General features: G+C 38.0%; 1 protein-coding gene across 2 annotated transcripts in view; it reads left to right on the forward strand.

The window, feature by feature from the left end:
- BCAS3 (breast carcinoma amplified sequence 3) overlaps positions 1-14472 on the forward strand; it is a 352402-nt gene that overhangs the window by 151569 nt on the left and 186361 nt on the right. For both annotated transcript variants that reach the window (XM_010009054.1, XM_010009055.1), the window contains 3 exons: positions 5179-5279; positions 8739-8935; positions 10230-10327. In XM_010009054.1, the coding sequence (XP_010007356.1) occupies positions 5179-5279; positions 8739-8935; positions 10230-10327 (396 nt within the window). The remainder of the gene's footprint in view (positions 1-5178; positions 5280-8738; positions 8936-10229; positions 10328-14472) is intronic.

Genomic DNA, 14472 nt, shown 5'->3' on the forward strand with positions numbered 1-14472 from the left:
GAATTCAAAGTTGCTGCATGTAGACCTGAACCAGAATTGTCACATTCTACTTGTCATGGGTAACACGATGTAACTAATGCATCAGTAGTTCCAAAAGAAGCATGAAGTAAATAATTCGAATTGTGGAGCTTAATATTAAGAGAAATAGTCCAGAAGCTTGTTGACAACATGTGATTACCTCAGGTCTCTAAACCACCTATGATCATTTTAGATGTAACTTGGGAACCACAGGAAAAGCATCAAAATCAGATGTGGGGTGGTGATTTGTATGAAACAAGGGATATGTCATTTTCATTCTGTTTGCCATGGCCATGACTAGAGATTGCCTGTGGACACAGGATAGACTTCAGACTTAATGAATTAAGTACATTGTTTCTGTTTCTACTAGATTTTAGAATCTTATTTCGAATTATAAATGTTGTGTGTTCAGTTGCAATAAAGGAAAGCTCTCAGGGTGTCTGCAGGCATGTGTATGGCAGGCAGCACAGAACTAACAGTCTTTATAGTCTGCCAGTGCCTTTGTTTGCTCTTAATTTGGACAAACATACATGCCTTGGAGAAGAGCACATCGGGAATTTCATATATAACTCTCAATTAAATTGAATTGTGTAAAGCTTATTTATATAAATGAGAAAATTAAAACCTTTTGGTTCAAGAAGTACACAAAACTAAGTAAAACTAATGATTTATTGTTCGCAAATTAAAACCATAAGCGCGCACACTACAATTGAGCTGTAGTGTTTCTTTGTTCCAACACTTCAATGCTGCTGAAAGATGACAATTTATAATCTTTGGATGAGTAAAGATTCGTCTTAGGTCTAGGTATTTATTGTATAATTAGCTCATCTCTGAACAAAACCACTGTTTGTTAATTCCAATATTCGTCAAGCATTTGTATTTGTCTAGGTCTTGCTCACGTGTCAGGAATGTCTATGCAGATTATTTCACATCAGTAAAAATGGTTTGTTTTCTGTATTTGTCACTAAATACCATGGCAAAGTTTCAAAACCATAGGCTTTGTTTCATACTTAATCATTGAATCAGGTCTTGGAGTTGCTGGGGAACATCAGTTCAGCTGTATTTTAGCCTTTGTTTCACCTTGTCTTGAAACTTTTGCCTCCACAGACACTTCTGTGCAGTTTTCCTGGCACTTCCAATGACAACACACATCACTAAAGTTGTAGTGGTTTGGGTTTTTTTCAGACCCTTTCTTTTAATAATCTTTCTTCAATATATTAGTAAGGTTCATCCTGTAACTGAAAGAAAGGAGTCTGCAAACTTTAAAAATTTAGGTGATGGGTAAGCACCTGCACCTACGATTTTGAGGGTAGAAAATGAGATGGCAGCATTCAAGTTACGAAGGAAGATGAAGTAAAACAGTTTGCACTGAGATTCTGTTCTTCCTTAGTTAAATTTGGAGTGGTTCGGTAGAGCTTGTCAGGATGGAGGGACAGGAGTATATTCCAGATTTAGAGTCAATGCAGATCACTTTTTCACTCAAAGAAGGACAGGGATTAAAGGTGCTACTATTGTTTTTGAGCCACTCTAATACATTTAACCCCCTGGCAAATATTTGTGGCAAAGCTGATTTTTGCTGCAGGTCGCATTCTGGTTTTTGAAAAGTGACCTTCAGTGCTTGCTTATGAAGGTTTTTTGCATTTATAAGTAAAGTTTAGAGATTCATGTCCTGCTATACTGCATAAACAGAAATTGTACATGCTAGTGCTCACCTTAGATTTTTAATAAACATTCATTTTCTCTGTACTTTTTTGCTCCATGGTTAATTGTACCAATTTCTGCAATTTTGTGTATTTCTAGATTAAACAAACTCCATTGCATTCTGATATTTGAAATAGGTTTGTCCCACATGTTGGTGTAAAAATAGCAAAAAGTTAAAAATTGGCATCTCTCAGGCACAAAGTATTGAATTTATTATTCTAGGAAGGTACAAACCACCTGCAATTGGCAGTAAAATATCTCAGTGGAACAAGAGCTTATTTGCTCCTTGTCTGTCCATGTGCCATTTGTGACTTTTTCTCAATGAAAGAGAAATTACGGGAGTGCAAGAAAAAAAACCCACACTCCTTGCAGCAAAGCCTTTGAAGAATTTGAATTTTATCATTTGCTATCTTGCATGATGGTAAATTTATCTGGAAAATGAAAAACCCCTCTGTGTTACAGCATAAGGATGGCTTCACTGATGTGTAAGAAGAGGCTGCCATAATTTCCAGTGTGATTTCAGATTTTCAAAGAATTAACTGGAAGATTAAAGATTACTTTTGAGCTCAAATTCCTGGAAATGTCCCTCCAGGCTTAAATTAATCTCATCTTGGAACTTGATACCAATGCAAGAGGTGTGTGACCCAGAAAGGAAGAAAGCAGCAGTTTTATGTTTTTAGGACATATTTGTTTCTGTAACTTCAAGGCTATTTTTAACTTGAGAAAATGACCGTATGTCTGTCAGTAACAAGCAGTACAGCCATGGCAAAGCTCCAGCAAGGATCACTTGTCTTGAAAGGTTGTATCTCACAAAACACCCTGTGCTCCCACTAAGGGCAGTGGGAGTCGAGCTTGCTTTGCCTGTGGTGAGGCTGGGACTGGTGTTATGGGATCCTGCTATCAAAACCAGACTCTCATTAAATGCCTGCTTGTGTGATAGGTGTGGTACATAAATGCTATTTTATTAAATAGCAAAATAAATTACTGAGGTTTGACCTCAGCTGAGGCTTTATCACTGTTGCCCTGCTGGTGAACTCTAAGGCAGAGCTTTTCCATGGAATTCAGCATGTCGTCACTTTTTGGTAGAAAGAGTTAATGCTGGGGTCTGAAATGTGTCTTACTGCAAGAGCTGTGCAAAGCTGTGATTCCTCAGGAAAAGGCATAAAGTGCAGGACCAAAACTCTTCTTAAATTTCAGCTTCTTATTCCCTTTAAAGCCATCTTGAATCCCCAGTAAAATGTAAAATGATTATGCAAGGGAGAAGTATCGTGACAAAGCAGGGTGGGTGCTGCTGCCTGGGCTAGAGAGTTCTTGCAGCTAGTCACTGAATAACAGCTTCCCTAATCATGACAGCTCTAGTAGTTACCCCTGGGATAGAAAGAACAAAAAAAAATTCAGAACAGTCCATAAAGTTCCTGTTGGTTTGAAAGCAGAAACATCTGCTGGAGTCATGAACAGTTTGTTAGCAGAGTTCAATAACAGGAAAGCCTGCAGTTGATCAGCTGTGCCCTCAGCAACAGGCAGCACTGCAGGCAGCACAATTTATTGTAGGGGAGTCAGGAGATATGGGGAAGATTAGGGCAACAGCAAAACGTGTCAAAATAATGGTTTTGTTTCATTGGTTTCAAATATAAACTTTGCTGGTGTGGAAGAATTGGAGACATTATGGTCTTATATTCAGATATTTGCTGTGACTGTCAGCTGTTTGCAATCCAGGAAGGTATGTGCAGTTCCTGAACATGAGCTTGATACGGGCTGGACAGACACATCCGTAAGTCATTGAATTAGATCTGTCATGGTCTTAATGAAGCAGATGAATGTTGTTTCTGTGCTCTCCTGAAAACTGATGGACACACAAGGCTGAACTCTTAACGGCTGCGGCTGCTGAGGTGTGGGCGTACACACCGGCCCAGGCGCCGATTGGATTAATTCAATGCATATGGCAGATGCGTGGGATCTCCTGGGAAAAACTTGGCACTTTGTAAGAATATGTCCTGATGGATGTAGCACTTGAAATAGTTCTTTATTTAAATAATTCTTTAATAAGTTAGGGCCTGAACTGAAGTTGGTATATGGCGGGTTTTGGAATAAGGACAGGCTGCGATACAGAGGTGTTAGAAATGGCTCTGTGGCTGAGGTTGGGTGCAGATCCCACTTACATAAACAAGATGAAAATCCCTTCATTTCATGTAGTGTATGGATTTATGAAAACCCTGTGCTGTTTGTGTTACAGAGGCGCCGTTCTGTATTTATGGTTACGAATGTGTCTGCTTTGCCATTATAAACTCTTATTATTAGGGGTTTACAACAAAGCTGTAAAAATTTGTAGTGGATGGAAGCTTGACACGTAAAGGTCAACCCTGGAATAATACAGTTTTTTAACATTAATTTTAAAAAATTTGAGTCATTTTTAGATTGTCAATTTAGAAATACTGCTTTGAATTTTTGTATTGTTCAGCATCTTGATGCTGTAGCATAAAACTCTCTTGTTTTGCCAAAGCAAAAATATCATTGTTCCATTTGCTTCTTTTAATTTGCTTTTGTGGTGTCTTCTCTCAAGCTCTCGGTATTGAATCTAGGCCTCCAGCAGGCCCCAGACAGTGAGCAGGTACAATAGAATGAAAAATTCCACCTTTCTTATTATCTGGGGTGCTTGTTGGCCTTTTGCTGTTTCTAAAGTCTTTTGTGGTTCCCAAGTGTGACATTTTAGTTAGAGCAGCATAAAGCTACTGCCATAGGAAGTAAAGTAGCTAGGCTCTACATTTTGCTAATATATTTAAGTGACTCAAGGACCAGGAATTATTAAATACTAATTCTTACAATAGCAAGTCTATGACTCTCTTTTGTGGTAGCATTTGAACACTAAATTGTGATTTTCCATGTTGTATGTGTAGATGGCTATAATTTTAGAAGTGGTTTGAGGTATCATGCAGTCTGGAGAGCTGAAGAACTTGCAGTTTTCTGTTGCAGTGTGTTCATATGAAGATGAATGAAAGTAGTGAACAGAGGAACAAAATTAATTTAGTTTTGCTCTGTGAATTGATTTGTTTGTACCAGTCTTTGAAAACAGTAGAAGTTACAGTTCTGTCCGATTTTCATGGTGATGTCAAGAAAAAGTTTGCTGATCAGCACTTGTGGGCAGATCTGATGTTGAGTCAAAGAAAAATGTACCCAGTCATGGCTGAATTGTCCCTCAGTTTAAACTAATATATCCTTCTAGTTATCACTGTCATGTGCAGCTGAAAAAAAGTGTTATTCTTATCTGCCCAGAATTGTTCTACAGTATTGCTATAATGCAATACAACATTGGAATATAGAATTTACTGACAGTTTTTGTTTGTTTGTTGTTTGTTTGTTTTTTTCTGGTGGTGGTTTTTTGTTTGTTTGGGGGGGTGTTTTAAAGCATTTTAACAGTAAAACTGATTTCTTAAATTTTCTGTTTTGTTTTGTTTTTTTCAGTGGTTCCACCAGGAAGCCCTGGCCCGATCACTCGACATGAGTCATATGACAGCTTAGCATCTGACCACAGTGGGCAAGAGGATGAAGAGTGGCTTTCCCAGGTATGCTTTTTGAGGGAGCTCCCATTCAGCAGTGAAGCAGGAATAGCATCCACTGGAAGTAAAATTCACAACTTTCTTCAAAATGGAAAGTAAGCTTCTAGTAGGCCATGGGTGTTGCTGTGTGTAAAACTGACCTCACTCCTGGCTTAATGTGGTATGAATTTGATGGTCTTTACCTTTTCTACAAACTCTACAAACTGTATTAAAAACTATGTAAAGCCCCCATCGCTACTGGCACAAGTCACATCCTTGGGAAGTTCAGGGTGAATTAGGAAGTTTAAGTTGGCAACAGAAATTTACCACTACCTGGTCTTTTTCCAACACGGAGAAAGGAAGTTGACTTGGCAAACAATGATGCCTTTTCATTTGTGACCTGTGCTGGACTTACTGCATTGTAGCATAAAAATGGTAGATTCATTGGCTTGCTTCCTTCTTCTCCTGGTTATCTGTTATTGCATTTCCTACTGATAATTCCTTTGAGTTATAGCTTGGTGCAAATACTGGCGTGCTTTGGAGTGATCCTGCTTAGTGGCATAATTTTGTATGAGGTTAGATCTTAGTAGTTTTATCCATTCTTGCTTTGTTTCAGTCCTTAAAGTTTCTGTTTAAGAACTCAGTACATACTAGAATAATTGGCTCAGAACATAACTTCATTTAAGAATGCAGGTCATGAATAATACACTAAGAATTAGTTCTTGTAAGAAATAAAAGGTTAAATAAATAAATAAGAGTTACAAATGCTCTGGATTTACCAAAGCAGTTACAGAGTACCTGATACATGGAATTCATCTGACAAATTAGGTGGGTTTCCTTTAGTTTATGAACAATGTTGTTATGGGAGTGATGCATTAAATGTGTTGCTGGGGTGTATGGCATAAATATGAAATATTCACGGATGTGATTTTCTTCTCCCACTGGTGAATAAATCATACACAGCACTTCCCAAAAATGAGAAGTTAGGTTTCCACATGGACTGGTCTGGGAGCAGCATTCATTGGGGAATCTGTTCATGTGAATCCATTTACCTGGCCTAAGTTTTCCAGTGTGGCTGTGCACTGATATATCTTATTTGCTTATGCTGCCTCTAATTTGTCAGAGCATAAAGATGGTGAAACTACTTAGTGTAGTCAACAGGAATTTAACCCTTAGCTCACTGGGGCCCAGATTCCACCTATAGTTTTCCACTTGTCCTTTCCAGTGCTGTTTGGATAGTTTAGCTTATTTTACTGTTCTGGTGACTTTCTGCTATAGTGGGAAACCTCAGGACAAAGGGAGCAAAGTAAATCTTCATTATGGGGGTTGATTGATTACTAATTCTTGGAAGATACAAGATGTCAAAGGAACTTAAGACTGCATGAACTTCATTATATCAATCCTTCAGGAAGAGTAAATATATTTATAAGAAAAAAAATAAATCCCAACTGATGTTACAGAACTCAGATAATTCAGGGGATACCTCTGGAATGTTTAATTTTTTGCTAATTGAAAAGAGTGATGATAGTTTATTTGAGCAGGAAGATGCTAGCATTCTCTCAGCAAGCCACTTTAGATTAGGCCTAAAGTGCAAGTATGTTTTTCAAAATTAAAGCGTTGTTATCAACAGGAACAGCATACAGTGAAAAAACACTGCCCTTCACTTCAGCTTTTCAATTAGAACAGTGGGTAATGTGTGCTGTCAGTGTGAAGTAGCTACAATATGTTTGTCCTGCACACAACAGGAAAGTGAATAGAAACATCTGGCTGTAGCCTCAGTAAAATTGCAAGGGCATCTGTTTACCTCTCGGCTCTGTGACACTGATGGTTTCAAGCTTAAAATATACAGATTACTTTATCTGTGGCCTAATTTACACTGCTACCTAAAAGCTACTTCCCTCAGAAGCGTCTGCAGTCAGTCTGAGTTATGCTGAGATAAATGCAAGGATGGAAATAGTGCTAAATAGGCCGTGCATTTGTTGTCTTACGTTAGCAGAGAACTTAGAACAACATTATCCAGTGCTTAAAATTGCATCTTAAGGAGTTAGGAAGCTGTGAAGCTGATCATTATTTTGGCAAATTATTAGGAATTTAGTAATCTGGTTTTGTCATCTTAAAAGTTGATTAAGAGCTTAATATTTTCATTTCGTATTTCCTTTTCTTGATCTTTAAAGGCTCTTTTTTATTTTTAAAATTGTACTAAAGAAGACTTAGGCTTTTTTTACTCTTCTATTTAAAAGGGCAAATTTCCCTCATTGTAAATGTTTCCAGTCTTATATTTTCATGGTTGTTTGCGTTCCTGTAGTTGGCTTACTGAAGAGTTTGCCAGAATTGACACTCATGAGGTTTATAGTTTTCAGTGTGAAAAGACATTTTTAAAATATTTTGGATGTTTCATTTACTGAAATATGCTATTTTTTTGAAAGTTCATGTCTAGGTTCTCACTGGAAGCCAGTTACTAGAGGAAAATCTAAGTATTTGAAATTATTGTTTGTTAAAGACACTGGCTGTGTTCTCTGTCCCTTTTGGAAGTAGGCATGGAACTAAGAAGCTTCTGTGTAGATCTGCTCATCTACATGCAGACACACATCTCAATACGCACATCTTGTATTATTTAATGTATAGGTGGTTGTTCATGGCAAGCAAATACTTTTCTATTGTAATTGTGAGAACTGTGGTTAGATTAATATATATGTGTATGTGGACCTGCAGTTCTAAACTGTGTGTTGCACATACATGTTCATCTGACACCTGCACAGTAATGAACGTGACCTAGGCTGTTCAGCATCTTGCAGGACACTTCCCATTGCTCTCTGTAATGAATCTGGTGGCCTTCCAGAAGGATGGTCCCTGCCAGCACTGTCTTCAGATGGGCCAGCAGCAGTTAGGAGCTTTGATTTCAAATCCACTTCATTCTGTATAGATGTGAAGTGGGGCTGTCTAATGTGTCAACTTGGAGAAAGCAGCAGCAACTAAGCTCTTAACAGTTTGCTTTTGAATAGTGCAGCCCTTGGCCTGGTCAAGACTGAGGTTACCTGAAAGAGGTGGATTTTCAGTAGTTCCTCTCTCTACTCCATGTAGATGCAGGTGGAAATGTGTTCCCCTGTTTGTTGAACCACAAGGGTGGCTTTTAGTGTTCATCATGTGTATTGCTTAATGGCAAGGGGAAGAATGAACAGGGTCAGGTGAAGTGGTAGCCAGGATGGAGAGTCAGTCTGTGGAACAGCTTAGGAGCCAGGGTGCTGTGTCCTCAAACTGGTGGGTCAGGGACTTTCAAGGCTCCACAAGAAGCTGTTGGCTTTGCCAAGAGCATCTCTGTCTAGCAAAAGCGTTCAAAATTTTCCCTTATTCAGCATTCATCTGAACTGATGGCACAAAATGCTCTGTTTTGCCAAACAGGAGCAGGATTCTGGGAGTTCAGTGAATTCAAGGGACTATCCAGTGTATTGCAGGGTTATGTTTAAGCATTCCTCTGTCTTCCCACAGGTTGAAATAGTGACTCACACTGGGCCCCATCGACGCCTGTGGATGGGCCCACAGTTCCAGTTCAAAACAATCCACCCCTCAGGCCAAACTACTGTCATTTCATCCAGTTCTTCAGTGCTGCAGTCGCACGGTCCAAGTGATACCCCGCAGCCTCTTCTGGACTTTGATACAGATGATCTTGATCTTAACAGTCTCAGGTAAAAATAAAATCAATTTCTAAGCTGTTTCACATTTGTTGTGTGAATAACTTGCCTCATACTTAAATAAGGCCATCTGTGTAGAATGTGTAATAGTTTTCATCAGGCTTGTCCAGATGAAAATTGTAGAAGAATGTGTGACTCAACAACAATAGAAATTCATCCAGGCCAAGCAGCTTAGATTGCTTTCTGCTGCCCCTTCTTGTGCAGATGACAAAGACAGTACAAAGTCCAGCGGTCTTGCTTAGCATCCTCGTGGCTTTCACAGTTTCTGCATTGCTTAATAATTTATTTTCTCAGCCATGAGTTGGAGCTTTATGCCATACATTTAGATGCTGACTGTGCAGCAGCTAGTGTGTTGGAACAGTAAGGGAACTTGTGGAATGTTTTCCCCTCCCTATCTTTTTTCCCCTTCCTTTGCTTCCTTGTAATTCTTTTTCATGTATTTAATTAATCTCTTTTGCAATGTTGGTTGATTTGGAATTGGGATCAGAGGGTGGGCCTGGGGAAGGAAGGAGAGTGAAGGTAAATGCAGGTTTATATTTACTGATAGCTTCTTATTTTGTAGAAGTGTTTTATGCACCATGTGTTTGTGTCTTGTCCAGTAACTTTCAAAATTTAATGAGTTTCCATGCTTCTGACTCTGCATGTGATTTGAAGTCCAAAGTTCTGTGGTATGGACTTGGATTGTTTGGGACTCTGTCTGAAACTTTTAGGAGTAGAATGAGAGATGGATAATATGACTAATCCCATTAAAACTGGGCACATTGTCCTTGGACTGAAAATACATGGTTTTGAAATGTGTGATTTCTCCTTGCATGTAATTGCTCCCACAAGCTGTCAATTTTTAATGTTTTTTTTACTGTGTACATGTGTAGATATGTAGAAAGAAAGCAGAATTTAAAATTATATAGCTATATGTTACAAAAGGGAGAGACAATTGCAAATGTGTCTTTTCTCCTAAACTGACAATGAAAGTGCTGCTGTTCAGGAGGTGATAGAGGCTTTTTAACCAGCTTGGGTAGAGTGAGCTTTTTCCTTTGAGGCTTTGTCAGAGCTCACATCTGAGACATAGTTTGGAAATATTCACTTTGTGTAGAGCCTCAATCTGTCTCTGGCTGGATTATCCAGATCTTGGCTCCACAAAGCAAAGGAAAACCAAAGTTTTCAACAGTTGGCTGATTTAAAGGTAAGTAGTTGCTTAATTGGTTCAGCTGATTCAGGTTTGTGATTTAATTACAGCCCTTAGGAGCAAGGATTTGGACACAGGTGGTAACTATAATTTATTCTCTAGGATTCAGCCTGTTCGTTCAGAACCTGTGAGCATGCCGGGGTCTTCACGTCCAGTTTCTGATCGCAGAGGAGGTTCAACAGTGATTGATGCTACCTCAGGTAGAAACATACTTATTTCATGTTTTCTTTGGTATCTGTGGTGTTCATCAAACTTGTCTTTTTTTTTTGTCTGGTAACATGTTTACTAACCATTGCCGTATCTGTAAAAGGATATCATGATTTTCAGCTGCACAGCAGGTTAAGTGCTGTCTTACGCAAATACTTACTGAAAGTTGCCATGATTGTTACTTTTTTACCTCTTGCCACTCAAATCTGAAGTCACAGCATTGTGACAAGGTATGAACACAATATTTATGTTACATTTAACATGAACTCTAGAATACTAAAGGCTGCCTAAACTAAAAAGCAGAACATTTTCAAATACTAACAGTGAATTGCTTTCATTAATGAATGCCTAAAGCGTAGAATATTACAGTTCCATCTCATTTATAAAATAGCTTTCATTGAAATGTAATCATAAATACAGTTATTTCCTGTGAACAGTCAAGACAACAGGACAGTTTATCTCATGTTTGTGTAATAGGCACATTTTCACTGCTTTGCTCTAAAGGAGTCTGTAAATTTAATACTACAGTGGTTATGTTAATATCAACATAGTAATATATGTACTATAAAGTTTTTTTTTGCCCAGTGGTGGGTTATAGTCTGCATAAAGAAACAAAGACAGCAGAGCTTTGTGTTCTAGTACAGCTGTATAGCATCTGAAGGGTCCACGCAGCAGGATTTTGTCAAATAAAATCTCTCACAAGTAGAATTATTAAACACGTAGCATTAGTCAAACAGTCAAATTGGAGAGGATTTTAATCTTTAGCGATTTGAAAATCCCTGGAGACTGCTGATTGGATTGAGGTTAAACTGTAAAAAGAGACTGTAGCACATGCAGAAACTGGTTTCTGAAGGTTGTTTTAAAGAGAGTTAAAAAAAAAGCTCCTCTTCCAGACTTCATTTGCTATTGATATAAATTCTGAGTCCAAGATATTGCTTGGTTTGCCAAATTAATTTATTTGGGTATTACAGGGTATTTCTTGGATGTGTTTATAACTGAGTTCGATAATAACTACGTTTGCTTCGGGCATGGAGAATTTTCATTATCAATTTCATTTTCAAATATTTAAAACTTGTTAAATTAAGTCACGTTGAGCTTAGACAAACATCTGATTCTGATTATTTAAAGGGACATTTATTTCATTTAGTACATGACAAAGTAATTGTGAAAATAATTATTTGTTACGGAAGAAAACATGAATGCAACAGTTATGGCTTTTTGGACTAATTCATATATGCCTATTGTTCCTTGAAGGTTGCAAGCTTAAATCATAGGAGTGCTTCTGTCTGTGTATCTGACACTTCAGATGCCAAGTGATTAATGACGTGGCTGTTCTCCACTACCAGCTGATACAGATATCTGGGTTGTCAGGGTTGGTTTTCTCCCTGCCATGTATGAACAGAGCAGTTCTATTACCTGTAGCAGGGATATGTATTAGTTCTGAAACAGAACCATTCTGTAACCATTACACTTTGTAAAACTGTGTTATTCCATCAACAATAGAAACAACAAACCGCATAGGACTATACCTCCTTGGTGATAAACAACCTTTCCAGTAGTGTGGATGAGGCTTTAATATTAAATGCTTCATATGAATGTATGAAATGGCTCATGTGAATGAGATGAAGCTCTATTGGTAATGCCTTTAACATGTGTGTTCATATTAAAATTGCCACAGTCAATAGTATACATTGTTATGACACTGAGAATATATTTACTGTACAGCAGTGACTCAGGTTTGTTAAAACACCTCATAAGTTTCTCATAAACAATACATGGATTTTGTTAGGGACATGCTGATAGCAGTATTTTATTTAACTTCACTGCCAGACAGTATGGATTTGAATTGATTTTTGACTGAGTGGCTTGACCATCTATTTTCAGTTTTCATATTGCCTGATCCCCATCCTTTCCCATGCAGAAATTATTTGTCCAAATTTAGGGTAGATACACCAGATGTTGTGTGAGGGTACACAGGTGTGAATTCTGTTCCAGAGTAAAGGAAGAGAAATCATGCACTGTTTGAGACCTCATGCTATTCTTGTAACAGAGCCCAGCAAAAGGAAGAAAAGTATTTTATATTTTTTTCCCACCTTTGAGATGTGCAGACAATTGCATTAAGTTAAGCTCTGAATCTTTAAGATTTTACTTTAAATGCTGTTCAAGTCTAACATTGCATTTTTTATGCTACAATCCACTACTGTAAGTATTCTCATTTCCTGCTATTACCAAGGCATGCCCTAAATGGCTTACAGTCTTTATGGAAAACAAATTTATTGGGAAATACATTTTTAGGTTTGAAGGATTTTAAGTAGGTCATAAATTTTTACTAGCTAAGCTGAACCAGGAAGTGATTCTTCAGTTATGACCCATGCATTCGAGTCTGTTGCACTTTATGAAGATGCTTATCTGGCTGTTTGATTGCCTGTTGCTTAGAGATAGAACCAGCGTGGCGCCTCTTCTTATCTAGCTCCATCACTTGTTCTTCCTATCAAAAGATTTCAAGTACATGTTTATCATCTTCCATTATTCTTCCACTGTTCTTGATAACTTCCTTCCTTCTCCCCCTTTGGTGACAACTCTGTTGCTGTGTTACTAAGACAACCGTGTAATTATTTTAATCACTATTTTCAAATGTCTGTGAAACTACAATATACTAATGACAGTATTTTTTCACAAGATCATTTGCAAAAGTGTAAAAAGTACAGAACTCTAAGATGTGAAAATCAATCCTGAAAATTTGCAATAGCATTTTGAAAATGGATAGCAGTATCTCTAAAGATTCCTTGGGTAAATTTTTTTTAAAAAGCCTATTTCAGTTTGACTTAAAATTCTGCTGACATACTATTCTCTTGTTGTTTTGTTTTTTTTAATGAAATCTTTAAGAAATGTTTGCAAAAATGTAGTTACCTAAAGCTACTGGACATTCGTCCCTCAATGCACACAGTTATATGCATCACAGAGAGAATATACCCTCAAGGATGAAATGCACTGTAATTCCAGATGCTGTTCCAGATTGGCAGTTAGAAATGTTAAAGGGACAAGACTGAGTTTAGAGCTGTATGAAGCAGGAAGCCTTTAATAAAAATGCTGCAGTAGAACCACCTCTGTGCATGTGGTGAATGCTGCTGTGTGTAGCAAGCAGACACGTGTGTCTGTCTGTCCTTTCCAAAGCAGTGCTTTGATTGCAGCGGGTCTACCAAAGGTGGGTACATCAGGTTACATTTGAGGCTATTAGGCACCAGAGATGGAGGAAAAACCCTTATAAGTGCCTTGTCTGCAGGAGATGCTGTAACTGAAGGTCACGTTCTTCACACAACCAAATCAAATACCTGAGACAGAAATTTGTAGTGCAACTAAAAAAAAACCAAAAAAGGCTAAACTGTATTTATTTCAACCCCTCTACAGGCATGATTTGAAAACTTCCCATTACCTGTATGCACTGAATGCTGTTCCTTTCTTTGATGGGACTGTCTTCAGATACGATTTTTGGCTGGCTTGAGGGTATCTACAGAGTGATGGAGACTAATACTAGAAAATACAAGCATAGGCTGGACTTGTAATTGAGTATTTCCAGGCACCATCCTGCATTTTTATACAATAACCTGTGAATGAATGATGCATATCATGTATGTTATATACTTGAAGATCAAACCTGATAGAACTCTACTAGTACTAAATAATAGAGAAATTTAAGGGTGTGGGAGGGTTAGGATATCTGAACTTTCAGAAATAGAAAACTCTAGGGAAAGGGCTTTGCAGCAGTTCCTGATCACAGTAAATTTGCTCACACAGCTGCATTGAGTCTGTAAGGGCAAGTGTTGCCTTAAACTGTACCAAATGTGAAGGGTTCAGGTACTCGGGTATGCTCAAGCATAGCTGCTAATTCAATCCTGCTCAGTTAGAAAAAAGTGCATGCATCTGTGTGTGTGTTTATGAAAAGCCTTGTTTATTCCCTCAAACAAAGAGGTCTTTGACACTTATCCATCAGACAAGTAATGATTTTGCTGCATTGTCAGCAGAGTAGGGAAGTGTTGACAGTGAAGTTGTCTGATCTCTATTTCTATCAGCCTTTTCCTACTCGGAGGAGATTTCTATTGCTGTCTTGCTTAGGATGAATACAAAAGTTAAGAGTGGG

The sequence above is a fragment of the Chaetura pelagica genome, unplaced genomic scaffold (assembly GCF_000747805.2).
Source record: "Chaetura pelagica isolate M959 unplaced genomic scaffold, ChaPel_1.0 scaffold72, whole genome shotgun sequence".
In the NCBI taxonomy this organism is placed as follows: Eukaryota; Metazoa; Chordata; class Aves; order Apodiformes; family Apodidae; genus Chaetura; species Chaetura pelagica.